Source organism: Vulpes lagopus, chromosome 7 (genome assembly GCF_018345385.1).
Source record: "Vulpes lagopus strain Blue_001 chromosome 7, ASM1834538v1, whole genome shotgun sequence".
NCBI lineage: Eukaryota > Metazoa > Chordata > Mammalia > Carnivora > Canidae > Vulpes > Vulpes lagopus.
Window position 1 is genome coordinate 67,435,445 of NC_054830.1, and position 24,749 is coordinate 67,460,193.

Here is a 24,749-nt window from a genome sequence, read left to right on the forward strand (position 1 = left end):
TCCTTAAATCCTCTGACAAGTTCCTTATTATTGTCACCAGCATCCTTGAGGAGCTTTGAGAATGGATGCAATCGAGGAAGGTCCTGCAAACTAAGGAATATTCTTGGTTATAAGCTGGAGCTTTGGCTCTAGACCCACTATCTCAAGTACTTACACCAAACCAGAACATTCTCAAACTCAGAATTTTCTGTTTGCAGCTACTAATCCATGACATAAATTGCAGGCAAGCCAAATTCTTAATTTTTCTACCTACCACTCACCAAGGTCCCTATGGGGAAGATGTATTCAACCTTGAAAAACAATAATTTCAAAGCATGATTTCAGTAGAAAAAAGAAACAACTCTTCCAATAAATTGTAAAGTGTGAATTCTCAACATTTTTAAAGGTCTTGGTGCTAATAAAATTATGCAAAATAAAGCAAATTATATTCAGTAATCTCCCTTTATCTTCTTTAGGTGTAATAAAGGATATACTCTGAATGGTGCTAAAGAATCTTCCTGTCTTGCTAGTGGTTCTTGGAGTCATTCTCTTCCTGTATGTGAACTGGTCAAGTGTTCTAGCCCTGAAAGCATAAATAATGGGAAATATATTTTGAGTGGGCTTACCTACCTTTCTACTGCATCATATTCATGTGAGAGTGGATACAGGTAATGTCCATAGACACCAGCCAAGCTTCTAAAATACCCTATTACTCATTACTTACTCAATAGGTTTCATTTATGTGTAACTAGCTGACTTTAGACACAAGTTCCTAAATGTAAAAGATATTCTCAAATTAGTATGTTTCAGGAAAACCAGCTTATATAGGGAAATATTTCAGCTAACTTTGACTCTGGGAGCACTAATTGAGTCACTATAAACATTTAGTCATTAAACACGAAAGCAAAAACATGTTTGTGAGGCCTACTACAATATCTGGATTTTTTTTTGGTACATAAGTTACCATGCTTATACTGAACATTGCATGGGATGTTGCAAAAAGCATATCAGGGCAAGGGCCCAGTTTCTTAATACCGCATGAGGTTGATTAGATCAACAGTGTGTGTGTGTGTGTGTGTGTGTGTGTGTGTGTGTGTGTGTGTGTGTTCAAATAGAAGGGACAGTAGGGACAGGCTGTAGTCAGAAACTTGGCCAATGGGATCTGAAGTGAAACAGATGCAGTGAAGAGAAAGTCAAACGATACAGTCAGAATCAGGTAGGCAGACAAAGGTGGAGAAGCCACGCCACTGGGATGCAAGGATTGTTAAGTGAAAGGAAGAACACAGGTCAGAGTCATGAGCAACACAGCGCAGGTGCCCAGGCTCAGGACAAGGACAGTGTGCCCTTTGACCTCAGCCACTGTGACTTCCTGGATGTCTCTCTGCTCTCACTGGATCCCAACCAGCCTATTAACCCCTTCTCATCCAGGGGCTCTGTCTGCGAGGTCTGGAGCCCTACTGCACCCCCAGGGAGCACATTTTATTTTGCAGCCCTTGTGATGTGGGTTTAGCCCATTCATTGACAGAAACGCTCTGGAGCCTGCTCAGGTTCCCTTGCTCCATGGCAGTGAATAATAGCCCTGCTTTCCCAGCTTACAGGGCCCTTCTGTCATTGAATGCTCGGCCTCGGGCAGCTGGGACAGAGCGCCACCTACCTGCCATCTTGTTGTCTGTGGAGAGCCACCAGCCATCAAAGACGCTGTCATCACGGAAGGAACTTCACTTTTGGGAGCACTGTCACTTACACCTGCAAAGAAGGGTGAGTGACCCTGCAGGAGAAAGAAGCCTTGGGAGCCCCAGGGAGTGGACGCGCCCCTAACCATGGGGATGGGCTCCGTCGAATACTAGATCAGGTTTCCTGGCCTCCAAAGCCAGAGAGAGCTTTATGCTCTTATTTCCTGACAGCAGAGACGGAGCATATAGTCTCCTGTGGCAACAGTGTTTTCCTGGAATTAGAGTAATTTATCGCAGTAGGCCTCGAATAAGGGACATTGGGCAATGCAGTGGAAACCATCTTTATACTTAAAGATGCAAAAGGCATTTGTGTGTTTCTGCAAAACTGAAGGCAAGACTTTGAGTCACAACCTAAAGATGACGTGTCCACAGGGGAACAAAGATAATAAAATTCAGGTTTTTATATTTTGAATGATCTCATTTCATTCAGAGGTAAAATGTGAAAAGCAAGGAAGCAGATCACAAGGAGCTTTCTAACTCACCGTCTCATTCGATCCTTACAAAAGCCCTGTGAGGTGCAGAGAAAGGGGAAGGGGGGCCTGGGGTGGTGGTCTGCTTTGTCTCAAGAAGGTGATAAGCAAGTGAGGGTAAGTGAATCCCAGGACCCCGATGTGCATTTCATTGCTTCCCACTGCACCCCCCGACCCCCATGCTTCTTCAACAAATATTTTCACCATGAAGAGTGCTTTCGTGCTCCAGATTTGACCACAGGTGTTTTTGACATAGTTGGAAGCAGCACTAGCAGAGAGTTGCCACCTTCAGGATTTACAGCTCAGCTCTGTCCTTCACTGTGTGGCTTTGGGAAAATTGTATAGCCTCTCTGTGCTTCGAGTGTACTATATAAAAACAATTTCATTAAAGGCTCATACTTACAGATACTGTGAGAAATAAAATGCCTAGTACAAAGCCTGGCCTACCCAGGCTAAAAAAAAGGCCTTCATTAATTCAACCAACCTTGCCATTATTATGACTGAAGCCCAAATGAGAGGGTAGTTTCTACTCTATCCTAAGAGTTGAAGTTCCTTTCACTTGGATAGAAGACAGTCCCGGTCATACAAGACCGCCAGCAGGTGGCGACAGTTCGGTTTTTTGGGGGTTTTTGTTTCTGTCTTTTTGCAAAAAGCTTCTGAGAGTCAAACACTTGGTTAAATAGTTGATGGAAATCCCAAATCTTAACACCTTCTGAACTGAAAAAGAAATCTTTAATATTAAATTGGAGGAGGAAAAAAAATTTAAAAAAAATAATAAATTGGAGGAGGATGAGTGAAATAGGGGAAGGGGATTAAAAGTATGCTTATCTTGAGGAGCACTGAGTGATGTGGAGAATCACACTCTTGTACACCTGAAACTGATAGAACAACACTGTGTGTTAAGTGTACTAGGATTAAATAAGTAAATAAAATGTCACTGCAGGAGTTAGCTTTTGATGGCTCCATCTCTGTCTGTCCCCCACGGTTTGACTCCTTTAAAAACTGCTTCCCAACGAACTGCACAGGAGTATTTGAGATTAGTCATCTCAGTGTTGGTGAAGTCTTATCAACTATACATGTTCCAGATAACAGCTAGATCTTGATGACCTGTGGGTTTTTTTTTTTTCTGATGAAACAGGGAATGCATTATCACCATATAAAACAAGAAAATGGAAAATATCTTTTAAAACATTATCCAAAGGTAAACAGTGGGGTTTGACTATGTTTCTTCTCAGAATTTTGTCTTTAGATATATTTTTAATATTAGAGACCATGCGATAGATACAAATTAATATTTTTCTTCTTTTCTTTACAAATCATTCACCTAAAATATATCAGAAGGGTTACAGTTCTGCCTAATGTTAGGCCTCTATGTTGTACAAAAGGGTTTTTATTAAAAGAAGCACTAAAGGCACTAATTAAAATTACAAGTCCATACATTTGTAGAGGGTTTTCCATTCTCAGAGGACTTTCACGTGCATTATCCTATGTGCTCCCTACTGTAATAATGGAAGCTTGGCAAAATAAATAGTATTCCAACCTGAGGTATTAGACCACATTATCCTGCATATTCCTTCTGGTCTCGGCAGGCAGGCACTCTGTGGGAGCTTTTATCTCATCGAAAAAATGGAAACCAAATCTACCCTCCTAAATCACATACCTGTTAAAAGGAATGAGAACAGTCTTATGAAAGTGCTTTATAGATCCATGGAGTTCTAGGTACATATATAGCTTTATTTTCTCTGTCATCATTATTGCTGTATACAGTGATGACACTTTAATAATTTAAGGGGAAACTATCTTAAATAGTTAACCGAATTAAGAGTTCTTAAATAGTTAATCAAACTAATCAAATTAGTAGAGAGTATCTATAGTTGCAAATCACTACCACCTACATTTTGTTCTAAAAGAAAAAAAAAACCAATACCTATTAAGAGAACATTTCCCTTTTTTTTTTTCTGGAAGTAACACTTTTTAGTGAGAGGAAGAACACTGACGCCTTTTGGCAATATCCCTACTCCACCATGGGATGCTACAAGGATGGCCGGACTAGAAAGAAAGCCCTTGTACTCCTGTTTTTTTCTGGCCAAATAGCTAATGAAGCATTTGAAATAGATAGGAACACAGAAAAGGTAGTTAATTAATCTCTACTTAAAGTTACCTGAGTATCCTTTTTTTTTTCTTTTTTTAAGATTTATTTATTTATTTTAGAGACAGAGAGCACAAGTGGGAGGGGCAGAGGGAGAGCGAGAGAGAATCTCAGACGGACTCCGTGCTGAGCTTGGAGCCCAAGGCAGGGCTCAGTCCCACGACCCTGAGATCACAGCCTGAGCCAAATCCAAGAGTCGAACCCATTGCTGATTGTGCCACCCAGGCACCCCCCTGGGCATCCATTCTTGAGGGAAAAGCACATGTTTAATTTTTGCCATAGTTCTGCTAGCTCTCTTTTTATCAAAGGAATATAGTATTACAGATAAAACAAGAAGCCATTCTCACCACCTTCCCATCCTCCTCAAAGTAACAAATGTGCATTTTTGTCCTTCCATATCTATGTCTCCATAAACTTTCTATTGATTTTTGTGTTTTAATTGCTATATATGTGGCGGCTTTGTACTATCCTTTTGAAGTTTACCGTGTTCTGTGGGGTTTTTTTACATTTTTCTCCATGGATGCATGTAAATCAACAGAGTTCCTTTTAACTGCTCTATGGTATCCTTTGGAAGAATGAGCTATCTGTTAAGTTACCCATTTCCTTACTGGTAGAAGGTTAATTTGTTTCTACCTTATTTGCTGATGTAAAAGTTCTGAAATAATGTCTCTCACACATGCCTCCTGGTACATGTAAGTTAAGGCCATCTCTGGCCCACATACCCAGAGTTGAAGGTGTTGAGTCATGAAATATGAATATTTTAAGCTTTATGAGATAGTCCTTGATATTTATCAGTTGTTTCCTTTATATTTTATTTCGTGTGTGTTTCAAATTTAAGAAATCATCCTACCCCGAGGTCATAGTGAATATTTTTGCCTCTCCTGAACGACTCAAATATCTTGGAAAGCACAAATTTCTATCCCATCTCTCTCCATAAACATCCTATCACCATCTATGTTTTGCTTCCCTCTTCTTTTACAACTTCTCAAATTAGTCATTTTTTAATATAGCCAGTGTTTGCTTAGATTTATTCCCAGGTTTATTAATCTCTCTTCATCACCGTGGCTTTTTGCATCTCATCCCACCCTTTTGAGTTTAACATTTCTGCTTCCTGAAGTATATCCATTATGTATTTTTTTTCCAGTAAGAATCAGCATAAATCTTTGTCTGAAACTGATAATATTTTTCTAGGACACAGATTCATGCCAGAGACTCAGCTATTACTCTGTTTCAACTCCAGAGTTTTATTTCCTGTCATCTCCTCTTCCCTTCCCCGTCTAATCCGATGGCAGTCACAGCACTGGATCACAGGCTCACTTCTCTGTTGTTAATTTCCTCTTTATTTCTAAAGAAATGTGTGCACCTAAAATAACTTGTTATGTTTCATCAAGTGTGATATAGGGAAGGTTTTCAGATTATGGTATAGCCAGAGCTAGGAGTTTTCTCTCTTCACTCCTTTTCTGTTTCTTCCCCCTAAGGAATTGATTGGTGTAGGCCAACATCCTCTGTGTCTGTTCTATTCTGGGATGGCATCACTGTATTCAAGTCATGGCTTTTGTGCAATGGGCCTATTTGTGCAATGGACCTGCCGTCTCCTTTGGCTTCCTGAGATGCTGTTGGCCTGAAACAAGGATTAGGGCCTCTTTGCCTCTCCAGCCATTTCAACTCCCACTGCCCTGCACACTCTGTGAGCCACCCCAACCTGCTTCTCATGTGCACACACACATTCTTACTTTGGTCCCAATGTTGTTTCTTCTCATATTGGTGTTGTGCTTTGCCCAGACCTTCCCTTGAAATAAGGGGGAAAGAATCACTCTCAACTTCAGGTTGGAAGAGCAAATACTTTAGGAGACACGAGTAGTAAGATAATTGCCAGGGAAGGAGAGAAGCAAAAAGTATACCTCCTGCCCTAAAATTGGCCTTCCACCTTTACCTGTTACCAAAACACAGGGCTGGGAGTTTTCAGCTGTTTGCCCAAATTAATAAAGTGATAACTTGTTTCCCATTTCCCTTTTCATCCTTATGTGTTTACTCTCTTGGTGAGAAGCTCAGAGGGAAGGAAGGGTCATCAAAATCCCAAAACCCTCATAGAAGGTTCCCCTTTGATTCTTCTTAAATGTAGATTTTTAAATGCAATTACTGAATGTACTAAGATAAATTTTTTGATCATTTTTAGCTGAAAACAGAATTAACTGCTGACACTGATATCTACTTTCCATTGCTTTGATTAAGTTGCAACTCTTTAAATATCTAGTATGCTGCTCTTTTAAGGCTCTTAGAAGGTTCTTTTAAAAAGAGAGGAGCTGATGATCCACTGGGGAGCTCTTTCATAAAGCTTCCCACATGCTCATTAGTTGGCTTCCACTCAGTGTGTCAATCAAATCACTGAAAATTGTATCTGAAGATTACTCTGCCCATTTTCAAAGAATTTTTCATTATTATTCCAGAAATATGCTAATTAATTGCTGCAAGTTCATCCTGAAATATGTCCTTCTGTAGCATCACTGTAATATCAATGGGCCATTTTTCTTTGGAGTTATGGCATAGGACAATTTGTTTTATAATGTATATGGCCTGATTTTTTTTTTGAAGGGAGATTTTATTTTATTTTATTTTATTTTATTTTATTTTATTTTATTTTATTTTATTTTATTTTATTTTATTTTATTTTATTTTATTTTATTATTTCTTCATGAGAAACACATAGAGAAAGAGGCAGACACATAGGCAGAGGGAAAAGCAGGCTCTCTGTGGGGAGCCTGATGCAGAACCCCATCTCAGGACCCTGGGATCATGACCTGAGCCGAAGACAGATGCTTAACCTCTGAGCCACCCAGGTGCCCCTATATGGCCTGATTTTAAATAATAGTCTGCAATAGCATTCCCAGTGTCTCTTGAATGAGAATACAAAATGCCACAGAATAAAATTAAATATTCCAGCATTTTAGATTTGTACCAGTTCCAGTTTTTCTGCTTTGGTAGCCAATGTTTATAGGATGAATGTCATCATCTCTTCAAAACTTTATCATTTTTTTAAATGATTCTTTTTTTTTTTTTTTTTTTGAGACAGAGTGAGGAAAATTGTGTGAGCAGGGAGGGGCAAAGTGAGAAGGAGCAAAACTCAGGCAGACTCTACACCCAGTGTGGAGCCCAGTTCAGGGCTCACTCTCACGGCCCTGAGATCATGACCTGAACCGAAGTCAAGAGTCAGACACTTAACCAACTGAGTCACCTAGGTACCTCAAATGATTCTTTTAAACAAATAAGCAGGTGAAATATGTTCTGCAGATATTGTAACACACCCTGAGATGTCTAACATAAGGAAATAATACAGCACTTGGATCAGAGAGGCCAGTCATAGTTCAATCTAGGCAATAGCTAACAATTCCTCACTTTTTGTCATTTGGAAAATATGTACTTCTTTACCACCTTCAAAGACTAACTGATGTATTTTGGAAGATGGTAATTTTTAATAACCCTTAGTTGCCATCTTAACTGAGTACTTCATCTAGTCTAAGGTTCTGGTTCTACCTCTTGAAATCACTCAGTGTACATTTCTCTGCACCTGTGAAATCCCAGCCATTCAAGTGTTCACAGCTTGATCCTGAGATTCTACAAATGAATCAGTAGAGCCAAGTGGGAGGCTTCTGTGAAAGATCCCAGCCCTTCCCACAGCTCCCGACTGAGAAATGATCCCTCACTTTGGTGCAGGGAGACAGACATTTCAGCCAGTTCAGCCTCCAATCGGTACTTCTTTCACATAAATGAACATGATTCTGAGTCTGTTCCTCTCAGAATCATTCTGAGCCTATTCCAGTAGGTCTGTAGCCCATTTTTTTAAAAAAAGATGTTATTTATTCATTTGAGATAGAGCACAAGCAAGGGGAGTGGGAGAGGGAGAAGTGGGCTCCCCTGCTGATTAGGGAGCCCAATGCAGGGCTCAATCCCAGGACCCTGGGATCATGACCTGAGCCGAAGGCAGACATCCAACCAGCTGGGCCATTTTCAATTACAGTACCCAAAGCTGAATATGCACATTGACACATGCAAGTTAGAATATAGCAGAGATAAAAATGCCACATCTAGGGGCTGACATATACACACATACAGAGGCAATAATTTATTTCATTTCTCATCTTCTCTTTCCAAATAAATGAGTTTAGAAATGCAGTCACCCTTTTAAGATGCCGCCATTGACTCATTCAACTTACTCTCAATTAAACCCAAAGTCTTTCATGTGATAAACTGGGTTTTTTATTTGTGTGGTTTTTCTTTACTGTGAACATGCAGTACATTCTGTCTTATCTTTGTTAAATATTACCTTGTAAGATTAGAACATTGAACTGGATTGTAAACACCCTATTCCCCACCCTACAGTTATGTGTCGCTTATAAACTGATGGACATTGGGTCTAAGGACAGTTTTATGGCATTCATAAGAAATGAAACTCTCAACGAGGCTATTTCTATTAACCAGTATTCTTTGGGTCATCCAGTTAATAAACCACTTAAGTATCTTTCTGTTCTAGTGACATTTTGCCTGCTAAAATCTTATGAAAGTCCTTGTAAAAGAAACTGTCAAAAACTATTTCCAGTTTACCTGTGCCTGCCACATCTCTATCCATCAACCATCACAACCTGTCAAAACACACAAATCCTAGTGACTGCCACTTCCTTGTTCAGGTGTTCAGGTGCTGTTCCTAATTATTTGTAAATTCCCCTTATGCCCCAGCCATATCATACTCCAAGTCCTTTGTTTGTGTTATTTTTCTGTCTTGAAAAATACTTTTCCTCTCTTTTCTATTCTTCTTATCTCATGACTTTTCTACTCTTATCTCATGACTCCTCAAAAGCCATTTCCACAGGGAAGGCTTTCTTTCCCTCTCCATTCTTCAGATAGAATTAATCATTTCCTCTTTAAGCCACTGCTATAGGTGTAAAGGGGCCCACAGTGCGGCAGCCAGTAGGTGGGGTAAGGAGGGCAGGATGGACATAGATGTGCAAACAAGCAAATGCGTTAGCATTGCATTATGCACTAAGGAAGTGACTCTAGCCCATAGCATGATCCTGAAGAATTATTTAATGAAAGACTAAATGTCAAGAGTCTCTATAAATGGAACTTCTACTCAGAACACATTCTATACAGGAACAGTAGAATCTGGGATAATGGATTTTTTAATAATAAGATTATGATGCCTTTAGCATCTTGTATGTCTTCCTGTATCCTCCTAGACAGAAACCATTTAAAAACTTATTAAGTTGAATTCTAATAGAAAGAGCAGAGCTTATCCTTAACAATGAACCTGCAGCAGACCCTAATTAGAGACTGCACATAGTTGTTAGGGATGTCCATGAGTATTTCGAGACCTCTTCTGTCCAAAGCAGGATATATGGCCATAGGTAGGATGCATGCACACGTTTCTGCTGATGCTCTTCTATTTTCTTGATCTGTCTGCTTCCTGTGGATCTCATGAATCTGGCCAGTGAGGGGGATGAACTCCAACCTCTCTATCATAGCAGATCCCCTATAAAACTAAAAGGAACCTTAGGGGAAATGTTTGCTAACTAATGACATAAGAATCTTTGCTGAAAGGTGGGTCAAATAATTTGTACTTGGTGATTCAGCAGTGCAGTTTCCACAGGATACCCACAAATTATGATCCACCTCATTTTAAAAAGATAAAAGGAAGGAAACAGAACAATGTCAAGGAAAAGGTATAATTGTTGGAATCTGGTAAATCAAATTCAGATTTTTTAATTCAGTTGTATGTAACTGTGCAGCTCCGGACAGGTCTGTTAGCCTGTGGAACCACCATTCACTCATCTGTAAAATGAAGAAATTAATATGTCTTAACAGAATTAAATTAGGCGCCAAATTATTTTAATACCCTTATCCTTCATTAGTATCAAAATGACAGATGGCTCAGGTGTTAGACATTCCTTTAAAATTCTGTCATTTTTCTCTTCAGTAAGAAAGCGAGAACAAATCAAGAATGAATCACACGTAGTTATTCTAATACTACATATCGTAATATTTTGTTCTCCTGCATTGCAAGAGCACTTGAGAATAATTCAAGATTTTTGCAAGTCATCAATCTATCACCCTCTGTGGGAAAATACCTGTCAAAGGCAGAAAGAAAGACTGAGAGTTATTAAGCTAAATTGATTCATCCTTGTTGAATAGCAGAGCCATACACAGAACACAGCTCGAAATGCTAACACTCAGTTGGGAAAGGGTTTAGGAAACACAGAAGACTAGAATTACAATCATTGCTTTGAATTTCATTGAATTTAAGTAAATGCATGAGTTATGTGTGGGAAACCTATGTTTTTTTTAGTGTTTTTGTTTCAAATACTACTGATGAAATCAACTAAAACCATCTATTGACAGATGACGTTCTAAATGTATACTGAGTCATATTTATTTTTAAAGAAATGTGAGTAATTTTTAGAGATCCTTAAATAGCAAAAAACTTTTAATCCACTGCCCTTTCTAAACAAGCATAATATTAATATCAGGATGCATTTCTGTATCTTAAATGAAGGTCATTTGATCCTTACTAGTAAGCTCAGTATTCAAACAGTAAATATTTCCTTTTCTTTCCAAGTTTTTATTTAAATTCCAGTTAGTTAACATACTGTAAGTAGTGTCAATGAAAGTATCAGATGTGGAATTTAGTGATTTAATACATACATATACCACCCAGGGCTTGTCACAAGTGCCCTCCTTACTCCCCATCATCTGTTTCACTCATGCCCCCGCCCGTCTCCCCTCTGGTGACCATCAGTTTGTTCTTTATAGTTAAGGGTCTGTTTCTTGGTTTCTCTCTCTCTTTTTTCTCCCTTATGTTCATTTGATTTGTTTTTTAAATTCCACATATGGGTGAAATCATATGGTATTTGTCTTTCTCTCACTGACTTATTTCACTTAACAGAATATTCGAGCTCCATCCATGTAGTTGCAAATGGCAAGATCTTGTTCTTTGTTGTGGCTAATATTCCACTGTCTATGTATATACCATATCTTCTTTGTCCATTCTTCAGTCAGGGGACATTTGGGCTCTTGCAGTAATTTGGCTATTGTTGATAATGCTGCTATCAACGTCAGGGTGCATGTATCCCTTTGAATTAGTATTTTTATAAATCCTTTGGGTAAATACAGGGCAGTGCAATTGCTGGATGGGAGGGTAGCTCTATTTTTAACTTTTTGAGGAACCTCCATACTATATTTCAGAATGGCTGCACCAATTTGCATTTCCACCAACAGTATAAGAGGGTTCCCCCTTCTTTGCATCCTCACCAACACCTGTTGTTTCCTGTATTGTTAGTTTTAGCCATTCTGACAGGTGTGAGACGGTATCTCATTGTAGTTTTGATTTGTATTTCCCTGATGATGAGTGATGTTTGAGGATCTTTCCATGTGTATGGCCATCTATATGTCTTCTTTGGGGAAATGTCTATTTGTATCTTCTGCCCGTGGTTTAACTGGATTATTTGTTTTTTGGGGTGTTGATTTATATAAGTTCTTTATATATTTGGGATACTAACCCTTTATTGGATTTGTCATTTGCAAACATCTTCTCCCATTCTGTAGGTTGCCTTTTAGTTTTGTTGATGTTTCCTTCACTACGCAGAGCTTTTTTTATTTTCATGTAGTCCCAATAATTTATTTTTGCTTTTGTTTCTCTTGCCCAAGGGGTCCCACCTAGAAAAATATTGCTATGGCTGATGTCAAAGAGACTATTGCTTATGTTTTTTCCTAGGAATTCTGTGGTTTCAGGTCTCACATTTAGGTCTTTAATCCATTTTGAATTTATTTTTGTGTATGGTGTAAGAATGTGGTCCAGTTCATTCTTCTGCATGTTGCTGTCTAATTTTCACAACACCATTTGTCTTTTTTTTCCATTGTGTATTCTTTCCTGGTTCATGAAAGATTAATTGACCGTATAATTGTGATTTTATTTCTGGATTTTCTGTTTTATTCATTGATCTGTGTGTCTATTTTTGTGCCAGTACCATACTGTTTTCATGATTACATCTTTATAATATAACTTGAAATCTGGAATTGTGATGTCTCCAGCTTTGCTTTTCTTTTTCAAGTTTGCTTTGGCTACTTGGCGTCTTTTGTGATTCCATACAAATTTTAAGATTGTTTGTTCTAGCTCTGTGAAGAATGCTGGTGGTATTTTGATAGAGATTACATTAAATCTATAGATTGCTTTGGGTAATATAGACATTTTAACAATATTTGTTCTTATCCATAAGCATGGAATGTTTTTCCATTTCTTTTTATCCTCTTCAATTTCTTTCATAAGTGTTTTATAGTTTCCAGAATACAGATCTTTTATCTCTTCTAGGTTTATTTCTAGGTAGCTTATGGTTTTTTGGTGCATTTGCAAATGGGATTGATTTCTTGATTTCTCCTTTTGCTGCTTCTTTAATGGTGTATGGAAATGCAACATATTTCTGTACATTGATTTTGTATCCTGCAACTTTACTGAATTCATGTATCAGTTCCAGCAATTTTTTGGTAGAGTCTTTTGGATTTTCTATATAAAGTATCATGTTCTCTGCAAATAGTGACAGTTTGACTTCTTCCTTGCCAATTTGGGTGCCTTTCATTTCTTTGTGTTGTCTGATTGTTGTGACTAGGACTTCTAGTACTGTGTTAAGTTATAGTGATGAGAGTAGACATCCCTATCTGTCCTGACTATAGAGGAAAAGCTCTCAATTTTTCCCCACTGAGGGTGATATTAGCCATGGAGTCTTTTATATATGGCCTTTATTATGATGAGGTATGCTCCCTCAAACCCTTACTTCTTAAGGGTTTTTATCATGGATGTTGTACTTTGTCAAATGCTTTTTCTGTATCTATTGAAAAGTTTTATCCTTTCTTTTATTAATTTACTGTGTCACATTGATTGATTTGTGAATATTGAACAACCCTTGCAGCCCAGGAATAAATCCCACTTGATTATGGTGAATGATTCTTCTAATGTACTATTGGATTCAATTTGCTGGTATTTTATTGAGATTTTTTGCATCCATGTTCATCAGGGATATTGGCCCCGTAGTTCTCTTTTTTGATTAGGTCTTTATCTGGTTTTGGTATCAGGGTAATGCTGGATACATAGAGTGAATTTAGAAGTTTTCCTTCTCTTTCAATTTTTTGGAATATAGAAGAATAGATATTAACTCTTCTCTAAATGTTTGGTAGAATTCACTTCTAAAGCCATCTGGTCCTGGGCTTTTGTTTGTTGGGAGTTTTGGATTACTGATTTAACTTCTTGGCTGATTATCTGTCTGTACAAGTTTTTATTTCTTCCTGTTTAAGTTTTGGTAATTTATATGTTCCTAGGAATTTATGCATTTTTTCCAGGTTGTCTAATTTGTTGGTGTGTGGTTTTTCATAACATTCTCTTAAACTGTATTTCTGTGGTGTTGGTTGTTATTTCTCCCTTCTCATTTGTGAGTTTATTGATTTCAGTCCTTTTCTTTTTGTTAAGTCTGGCTAGGGGTTGATCAATTTTATTGATTTTTTTATATAGTGTTCTTTTTTAAAAAAGATTTTTATTTATTTATTCATGAGAAACAGAGAGAGAGAGAGAGGCAGAGAGACACAGGCAGAGGGAGAAGCAGGCTCCACACAGGGAGCCCGATGTGGGACTCAATCCGGGGTCTTCAGGATCATGCCCTGGGCCGAAGGCAGGCGCTAAACTGCTGAGCCACCTGGGTTGCCCAGTTTTATTGATTTTTTTTTTTTCAAAGAACCAGATCATGGTTCCACTGATCTGTTCTATTGGTTTTTTTTTCGTTTTCTTATGTATCATTTAGTTTTGCTCTAATCTTTATTATTCCCTTCCTTCTTCTGGTTTTAGGTTTTGTTGTTCTTCTTCTAGCTCCTTTAGATGTAAAGTTAAGTCATTTATTTGAGATTTTTCTTGCTTCTTGAGTTAGGCCTCTTATGCTATAAGCTTCCCTCTTAGTACTACTTTTGGTGCTTCCAAAGCTTTTGAATTGATGTTTTTCATTATCCTTTGTTTCCCTTTATTTTCTTATTTCTTTTTTTATTTCCTGGTTGACCCATTCATTTGTTTAGTAGCATGTTATTTAACCTCCATGTATTTGTAGTTTTTCCAGATTTTTTTCTTGTGGTTGACTTCCATTTTTATAGTGTTGTGGTCAGAAGAGATGCACGGTATGACTTCAATCTTTTTTAATTTGTTGAGGCTTGTTTTGTGACCTAATATGTGATCTGTTCTGGAGAATATTCCATGTACACTTGAAAAGAATGTGTATTTTGTTGTTTTGGGATGGAATGTTCTCAATATATCTGCTAAATTGGTATGTTCCAGTATGTCATTCAAAGCCATTGTTTCCTTGTTGATTTTCTGTTTAGATGATCTGTCCATTGATATAAGTGGAATGTTAAAGTCCCCTACTATTTCTGTATTATTATAAATTAGCTCCTTTATGTTTGTTATTAACCATTTTATATATTTAGGAGCTCCCATACTGGTGTCATGAGTGTTTACAATTGTTAGATCGTTTTGTTGGATAGTCCCCCTTATTATGATATAGGGCCCTTCATCTCTTGTTATAGTCTTTGGTTTAAAATCTAGTTTGTCTGATATAAGTGTTGCTATTTGGTTTTCTTTTGATGTCCATTTGCATCATAAATGATAAATGTTTTTCCATCCCCTCACTTTCGATCTGCAGGTATCTTTAGGTCTAAAATGAATCTCTTGTAGGTAGCATATAGATGGGTCTTGTTTTTTTATCCATTCTGACGCTCTGTGTCTTTTGACACAGAGTATTTAATCAATTTACATTCAGCGTAATTATTGATAGATTTGTATTTAATGCCATTTTATTATTTGTTTTGTCATTGTTTCTGAAGATTTTCTGTGTTCCTTTCTTTGTCACTTTGGGTCTCTCCTTTCCACTCAAAGAGTCTCCTTTAATATTTCTTGCAGGAGTGGTTTAGTGGTCACAAACTCCTTTAGTTTTTGTTTGTTTGGGAAACTCTTTATCTCTCCTTCTATTTTTTTTCCTCCTATTTTGAATGATAGTCTTGCTATCATTGGATAAAGTATTCTGGCTACAGATTTTTCTCATTCAGCACATTTAATATATCATGCCACTCTCTCCTATCTTGCCAAGTTTCTGTTGAGAGATCTGCAGTTAGCCTTATGGGTCTTCCCTTGTAAGTTAGGGACTTCTTTTTTTTTATTTTTATTTATGAGAGAGAGAGAGAGAGAGAGAGAGAGAGAGGCAGAGACACAGGAAGAGGGAGAAGCAGGCTCTGCGCAAAGAGCCTGATGTGGAACTCGATCCCAGGACTCCAGGATCACTCCCTGAGCTGAAGCCAGACGCTCAACTGCTGAGCTACCCAGGCATCCCAGTTAGGGACTTCTTTTGTCTAACTGCCTCTGGATTTTTTCTTTATCACTGCATTTTCAAATTTAATTACAATATGCCTTGATGTTGTCCTGTCTTTGTTGATTTTGATGGGAGCTCTCTTGCCTCCTGGATCTGGATAGCTGTTTCCTTCCCCAGATTAGGCAAGTTTTCAGCTATTATTTCCTCAAATAAATTTTCTGTGCCCTTTTCTCTCTTGTTCTTCTGGGTCTCCTGTGATATGAATGTTATTATGTTTGATGGAGTTACTGAGTTCCCCTAGTCTATTCTCATCACCCATATTTGTTCTTTCTCTCCTTTGTTCTGCTTCCTTATTTTCTATAATTTCTTCCAGCCTTGTGTTCATTACATCCTGTTTCCAATCTCCATTATTGCATTTTTCATTTCTGATTGTTTTTTAACTCTTTTATCTCTGTGGTAAAGGCCTCCCTGAAGCCTTCCATTCTTCTCTCTCACCCAGTAAGTATCCTTATGATTGTTGTTTTAAATTCTCCATCAGGCATATTACTGACATCTGTTTCAATTAGATCTTTGACCATGACCTTATCTTGTTGTTTCATTAATGATGAACTTCTTTATCTTGACATTATTGTTTAAGTCTCTGTCTTTTTCTCTGTGTTAAAAAAGCGTATTATGTGTCCTGATTTTGAGAGTAATGGCTTTTTGAAGAAATGGTTAGATAGTGCCCAGGGCCTGGTGCTTCAGAGATTGTCACTCCTGTGTGAGACTCTGCTGCTGTGTGCACTTGTGTGCACTCTGCTTCTGTGTTTGGCTACTCTATTCTTGTCTGCAGAGGTTCTCCTTGTGTGCAGTGGGCAGTTTAACTAGAGTGTGGCAAGTTTTAACTAGCTGTACTCTGGTCTGTTAAATGAGACCCTGATACTACTTCCACTAGAACTAAAGCCTCTCAGAACTCTAGCTGGGAGATGTGGTGTAGATAGGGTCGACAGGTTTTCTCTCCTCCCTGCTGTGCGGGCACTGAGGCACACTTGTCCAAGAAGGGCAGTACTGGCAGAGCACAGGGGCTTGGGATCTGGTATAAGCAGGTCAGGCAGCCAGTGTCGGCACAGTGCTGTTACCCACAGGTGGCTCTGTGTTTATGCTGAGGAGCAGGATTGCAAAATAGAGCCTGCTGGCTCCTTTGTCCCTGGAGAGGCAACTCTGCAAATGCCACCTCTCACAGACGTTCTCCAAGAAGAGCAGTCTCCCCATGTGACCTAGGCGTTCCTCAGATGGTGCTACGTACCCCTGGGCTGCTTGCCTACTTTCTCTCCAGGAGTAGAGCAGCAGCCTCAGGTCTCTATACCAGCCAAGCCTGCCAGCCTTTAAAACTCCAGTGCTGAAGCCCTTCTATTTACAAAAACTCACGAAAAATCAACCCCTCTCATTTTCCCAGCCAATGGTTGTGGTGAAGTGTTCTCTGTGTGAGTTCCCCTGAGCACTCCCATTTCTCTCACCATTGTCTGAGACCAATGCTCTCTCCCCTCCACAGTACTCAGGATCTGTTTCTCCCCCAAACCATGTCTCTGCACTTCCTTGATATGGCCTCTTCTCCCCCTCTAGTTGTACAGTTTGTTCTATCCATCCTCAAGTCAATTTATTGGGTATTCAGAATGATTTGATAATTATCTAGTTGTATTTGAAGGATGAGACGAGCCTGTAGAGTTCTCCTACTATGCCTCCATCTTAAAAATGTTATTTTATTTTATTTTTAAAGAATAAAAAAATAAAAGTAAAGTCCTTGTTGGAAAGATAAAAAAATAAAAAGAATATACGAAGATACAAACATATTTTACTTAATTATTATTCCTTTCCTCCCAATCTCATAGCTACACCCTTGCTGGTCCCGACACCATTGAATGCCTGGCCAATGGGAAGTGGAATGGAAGTAACCAGCAGTGTCTGGCTGTCTCCTGCGATGAGCCCCCCAACGTGGAACATGCCTCTCCAGAGACTGCCCATCGGTTATTTGGAGACATTGCATTCTACTATTGTTCAGATGGTTACAGCTTGGCAGACAATTCCCAGCTCCTTTGCAATGCCCAGGGCAAGTGGGTTCCCCCAGAAGGTCAGGCCATGCCCCATTGTATAGCTCATTTCTGTGAAAAACCTCCATCTGTTTCCTATAGCATCTTGGAATCTGTGAGCAAAGCAAAATTTGCAGCAGGGTCAGTTGTAAGCTTTAAATGCACAGAAGGTTTTGTACTGAATACCTCGGCAAAGATTGAGTGTTTGAAAGGTGGGCAGTGGAACCCTTCCCCGATGTCCATCCAGTGCATTCCCCGTGCGGTGTGGAGAGCCACCAAGCATCATGAATGGCTATGCGAGTGGATCAAACTACAGTTTTGGGGCCATGGTGGCTTATAGCTGCAACAAGGGGTTCTACATCAAAGGGGAGAAGAAGAGCACCTGTGAAGCTACAGGACAGTGGAGTAGCCCCACACCTACATGCCACCCTGTGTCTTGCAATGAACCGCCTAAGGTTGAGAATGGCTTTCTGGAGGTAAGAGACTAATGAGCAAGGGGTCCATGGCTCTCATCACTGACAGCCAGCCCACTATGGCTAACCTGGGATTCAGAGGCAGAACACTGAACAGATTAATTGTGGAAAAACAGAAGTGGCTAAACCTCTAGCTGGTGAATATTAGAGAGAAGCCTTTTTAATCTATAGCTTTCTACCTTCTCCTAGTATATAGACGGTTGAAGTGCTTTGTAGCACTACCTTAGCCCTAGCTATGAAGTTAGAATGAACCAATTTTATTTTTTTTTTAGAATGAACCAATTTTAATACAGTATTATTTTCCTTTATGTAGAAGTCATCCCAAGATGGATGTATATTTTATAGAAATCAAGGCCCAATGGAACCTAGTGATATCTGGTATCATTTCTAAGTTTTAGACAAAAGATGGGGTGAATCATCTATTAACTATAATGCAGTTTTTATGGTTTTCTTTCAGCAGACCTAAAGGTAGTTTCACCAGGACAAAGGGTGAAACTTTCATTTACTCCTTTCGCATTAACATGTGCCTAATAACACATTTAGTAAGGTGAAAGGTACTTTCACCAGGACAAAGGGTGAAACTTTCATTTACTCCTTTCGCAATAACATGTGCCTTTTCTTCAAATTAAGGGCTATTTGAAAGAGACAATATTCTGATTAAATATTATGTAAAAACCCACATATACATAATACCTTTTCTCCTTTATATTCTCAAACAGCAGTAAACACTTGCTGTTTCACATCTTTGCTCTGCTGTAGTAGGGTTCCACTGGAAGAGGGTATATATAGATAAGGAGGCTTTCATTTGTTCATTTAACAAATATCTCTGTAGCTCCTACTGGGTGCCAGGTAAGCATTGGAGAACTAGTATTTAACAATGCATATTAGGTCTGTGATGGCATGGCACTTACATGTATGTAGGGCACCCAAGAAATAAATAAGTGAACAAAACAAAGAATTATGTCCACTAGAACAAGAAGTTCACTATAGCATGCAAGCTAGCTAGCCTTTACCATGATAAGTTTTCTTAAAGTTTTCATAACTAATTCATCTTTGGTACTGCCTAAAAATGACCTGTTAATCATATTATCACTCATTTATTTAAATGTTGAGATCCTGAGTATCAACTTTTTGGTTAGAAGATAAAATATTGCTTTTTAATTTCCCATCTTTATAGCCACAATTTTAAAATTTGTGTTAAGAATGAACACGAAACTTTGATAGCACTCTTTGGAATATATCCATGAAAAATATTTTATTTGCTTTTTTTTAAACAATATTAACAAATGTACATTGTATGTGCATGTTTCCTTTTTGGTGGTTAAAGCAATGAACTACAGCATTGCTTTGGTGAGCAAGATTTTTTTTGAACTTACTAACTTACAATTTTTGGTAGTGATCCACCAAATCATCATTTTAAAACTATTATCTTTTACTTATTGTAGGCTCAGCCCAATGATAAACATTTCTGTAGTGGGGATTACCTAATTTGACCCATCCTTTTCACTCACTAAAAGCAGAGTAGACCTATTAAAAAAAAAACCATAAATCGATATTTGCTTATGTCTTAACTGATTTGTCTTAACAGAGGCATTTTAATCTATTTTTTATTATTCAATGTATTTAGTTAATTATATTGTTTTACAAATTATACTTAATTGTTTTCTCCCTATTATACAGCATACAACTGGCAGGATCTTTGAGAGTGAAGTGAGATATCAATGTAATCCAGGCTACAAATCTGTTGGAAGTCCTGTATTTGTCTGCCAAGCCAATCGCCACTGGCACAGTGAATCCCCACTGTCATGCGTCCCTCTTAACTGTGGAAAACCTCCCCCAATCCAGAATGGCTACATGAAAGGAGAAAATTTTGAAGTAGGATCCAAGGTTCAGTTTTTCTGTAATGAGGGTTTTGAGCTCATTGGTGATAATTCTTGGACATGCCAGAAATCTGGCAAATGGAATAAGAAACTAAACCAGAAGTGTGTGCCTGCCAAGTGCCCAGAGCCACCTCTCTTGGAAAACCAGCTTGTCCTAAAGGAGTTAGCTACTGAAGTAGGAGTGGTGACATTGTCTTGTAAAGAGGGACATGCCCTTCAGGGGCCCTCTGTGCTGAAATGCTTGCCATCACAGCAATGGAATGATTCTTTTCCTGTTTGTAAGATGGTTCTTTGTCTCCCACCTCCCCTCATTTCCTTTGGTGTCCCTGCTCCTTCTTCTGCACTTCATTTTGGAAGTACTGTCAAGTATTCTTGTGTGGATGGGTTTTTCCTAAGAGGGGATCCCACCACCTCCTGTCAAGCTGATGGTACCTGGAGTTCTCCATTGCCAGAATGTGTCCCAGTGGAATGTCCCCACCCTGAGGAAATTCTCAATGGTATCATCGATGTACAAGGTCTTGCCTATCTCAGCACAGCTCTCTATACCTGCAAGCCAGGCTTTGAGTTGGTCGGAAATACTACCATCCTTTGTGGAGAAAATGGTCAATGGCTTGGAGGAAAACCCACCTGTAAACCCGTTGAGTGCCCAAAGCCCAGGGAGATTTCAAATGGCAAATTATCTTACACACACCTGCACTATGGGCAAACCATTACATACTCCTGTCGCCGAGGCTTCAGGCTTGAGGGTCCCAAAGCCTTGACTTGTTTGGAGACAGGTGACTGGGATATGGATGTCCCATCATGCAGTGCCATCCACTGTAGTCCCCCACAACCCATTGAAAATGGTTTTGTAGAAGGTGCAGATTATGGCTATGGGGCCATGATCATCTACAGCTGCTTTCCTGGGTGGCAGGTAGCTGGTCATGCCATGCAGACCTGTGGAGAGTCGGGATGGTCAAGTGCCATACCAAAATGTGTACCTGTAGACTGTGGTCTTCCTCCTCATATTGATTTTGGAGAATGTACTAAGGTCAAAGATGGTCAGGGACATGTTGACCAAGAAGAAGATATGATGGAGATTCCATATCTGACTTCTCGCCCTCCTCATCATATGGCAGCAGTGGCAACCTGGGAAAACACAAAAGGATCTCCTGCTACACATTCAGCAAACTTTCCATATGGCACCATAGTTTCATACACCTGTAATCCAGGATATGAACTTTTAGGGAGCCCTATACTGATCTGCCAGGAAGATGGAACTTGGAATGGCAGTGCACCATCCTGCATTTCAATTGAATGTGACTTACCAGTTGCTCCTGAAAATGGCTTTTTGCATTTTACAGAGACTACTATGGGCAATGCTGTAGAGTATATTTGCAAACCTGGACACATTCTACTGGGCTCGGACGTGAGATTTTGTCTACAGAATAGAGAATGGAGTGGTACTTCCCCAAGATGTGAGGCCATTTCATGCCCAAAACCAAATCCAGTTATGAATGGCTCTGTCAAAGGAAGTAACTACACATACCTGAGTGTGTTGTACTATCAGTGTAATCCTGGGTATGTGTTGAATGGCCCTGAGAGGAGAACATGCCAACAAAATAAAAAATGGGATGAGAGTGAGCCAACTTGCAGTCCTGTGACTGTGGTTCACCTCCAATCTCAGCCAATGGCCAGGTGAAAGGAAACCAATATACATTCCAAAAGGAGATTGAGTATACTTGCAATGTAGGGTTCTTCCTTGAGGGAGACAGGAGTCGTGTTTGTCTTGCTGATGGACATTGGAGTGGAACCACTCCCATCTGTGTGCCTGTCAGATGTGTCACCCCACCACAAGTGGCAAATGGAGTGATGGACGGCCTGGACTATGAATTTGGAAAGGAAGTGGTGTTCCACTGTCAGGATGGCTACATGCTGCATGGTGCCCCAAAACTCACCTGTCAGTCAGACGGCAGCTGGGATGCAGAGTTTCCTTCCTGTAAACCAGTCAGCTGTGGCCCTCCTGAAGATCCTCCCCATGGCTTTCCTAATGGCTTCTCCTTTTATCATGGAGGGCATATACAGTATCAGTGCTTTCCTGGTTATAAGCTCTATGGAAGTCCTTCACGAAGGTGTCTTTCTGATGGCTCCTGGAGTGGCAGCCCACCTTCCTGCCTGCCTTGCAGGTGTTCCACACCAGTAATTCAAAATGGAGCTGTCAATGGGACAGATTTTGGCTGTGGAAAGGTAGCCCAGATTCAGTGCTTCAAAGGCTTCAAGCTCCACGGAGTTTCTGAAATCACCTGTGAAGCCAATGATCAGTGGAGCTCTGGCTTCCCACACTGCGAACACACTTCTTGTGGTTCTCCCCCAGTGATACCAAATGCATTCATCAGTGAGAGTGGCTCTTTGGAGGAAAATGTGATAACCTACACCTGCAGATCTGGGTATGTCATACAAGGGAGTTCAGATCTGGTTTGTACAGAGAAAGGGACGTGGAGCCAGCCTTATCCAGCCTGTGAGCCCTTATCCTGTGGATCCCCACCATCTGTCGCCAATGCAGTGGCAACTGGAGACGCACACGTTTACGAAAGTAAAGTGAAACTCAGGTAAGACCATGGCTCTAGAGTCTCCAAAAGATGCAGGCAGGAGAATTGTAAAATAAAAAGTGCTAGGGGTGGTGGAAGGGAAGGAGGGCGGGTGTTGGAGGGGAATGGGTGACGGGCACTGAGGTGGACACTTGACGGGATGAGCACTGGGTGTTTTTCTGTATGTTGGTAAATTGAACACCAATAAAAATTAATTTAAAAAAAAGTGCTAGGTCAAAAATTTAGCTAATTGGGAAAATACCATCTCTAGACTGCTCTCCAAAAACTGAAGCTTTTAACACTTGGCCTTATTCTATTCATAATTGTGTAGAAATCCATTGGCTACAAAAAATAAATTTCTACATTTTCAGATTGTAGTTCCTAAAATAATTATGATTATCATATTCTGTTGACCTTCATGAAACAGTGAGATCCTCTGCTGGCTTTTTTATCTTTTAAGTCATCAGGCTCTTTTTCCTTTCAAAAGTCATGCTGGTAAATTTCTTTATGATATCACTTTATGGTTATATTCATACAAGCAGATATTGGGGAAATAAGGCAAACACTAAAGAATTCAGGTCAAAAAGGCACATACTTTCATTGATCAATATAAATAGGAAGATATCTTAAGGAGATTTCCAACCTATGCTATTTGAACAAACTAAACTAATGCACAAATAGTGATTTTTGCTGTAAAGTTCCCTCTCTACAATGCATTATTAAAAAGAAATTAGAGATATGGAATAAACTTATAAATTAAATTCTTATTGGAATAAATGCCCGTAAGATATCTCAACCCTCTAAATCAATGTAGATTTTAGTCACATCTTGGAAGGAATTATGGATTATCCTTCACATATTGGCTTCTTAGATTTTAATAATTCACTAGCTCTTCTTAAACATGCTTGTTGTGGACATTTTAGGCCTACCTTCATCTTCTCCTAATTGCAGTAAGGAGGAGACCCAAGGGAGTATCATCAATGATCAGAAAGCTGAAGACCGGTTGCTCATGCACCGAGAAGAAAAACAAAAATTATCCCTTGCTTTTGAAATACATTTTCAGTTTTCTATTTGGATGTTGATGTGTGAGGTGTCTAGAAAAATCACATCACCTGTTTCTCAAGAGCCCCCTGTTTGCTATGCCTTGTCATGTTTGATTATGTTTTAGATCTTTACTTGTAGTAAACAGATTACAAGTTTGTGAAACATGTGACTCCTATCTAGCTTAGTGAATTGTGAAATTTAAAAAATATATACACTTTTAAAATGCTAATTAGCTAAATGGTTTAATTTAAAAGGCAGTGTCCTATAGTAGTGGAAGCATGGATTCTAGAACCAGAATCCCTAGGCAGGAATCTCAGATCTGTTGCTTCCTGGGGAAGTTATTTAGTGTCTTTGATGTCAGTTTCATCATCTACCAAATGGGAATCAAGATAAACGTACCTACTCATAGGGTTGACATGAGAAATAAGTGAATTAATATTTGTGGAGCACTAGAACAGTGGCTGGAATTTAATAAGTGCCATGTAAACATATGCCAAATAAGTAAATGCGAGCTTTAAAAATCATAGAACATTCTACAGCCAGGTTGATTTGAGTTTGAACACCAAATACTATTGTTACATAATAATATCTACTACTCAGGATTAAAAGATACCCTATATAAAGGACTTAGAACAGTGTTTGGCACAAAGTAGATCCTCAATAAATATTAATTGCTATATTCTTATTAGTTCTGAGTCTGTTTTGTACTACATCTAGAATTTTTTGAACTGTTAGCTATTTTCAGAATAAAAGTGAATTCAATGTTGATCTAATCTACAAGGGTAATAATTTCAAGAACATTTTTTAAAGACTTTATTTATTTATTCATGAGAGACACAGAGAAAGAGAGAGAGAGGCAGAGACACAGGCAGAGGAAGAAGCAGGCTCCATGCAGGAAGCCCGAGTAGGACTTGATCCCGGGTCTCCAGGATCATGTCCTGGGCTGAAGGTGGCGCTAAACTGCTGAGTCACCCAGGCTGCTCCTGCCAAGAACATTTTTTTAAATA

The 24,749-nt window shown here is 39.1% G+C and overlaps 1 protein-coding gene across 1 annotated transcript in view; it reads left to right on the plus strand.

Annotated features, from left to right (window-relative positions):
• SVEP1 (sushi, von Willebrand factor type A, EGF and pentraxin domain containing 1) overlaps window positions 1-24,749 on the plus strand; it is a 183,592-nt gene that overhangs the window by 127,393 nt on the left and 31,450 nt on the right. Inside the window, 7 exon segments of the mRNA XM_041761195.1 lie at window positions 456-647; window positions 1,571-1,683; window positions 1,686-1,737; window positions 17,581-18,031; window positions 18,033-18,254; window positions 19,932-21,768; window positions 21,771-22,719. Of these exon segments, the coding sequence (XP_041617129.1) occupies window positions 456-647; window positions 1,571-1,683; window positions 1,686-1,737; window positions 17,581-18,031; window positions 18,033-18,254; window positions 19,932-21,768; window positions 21,771-22,719 (3,816 nt within the window).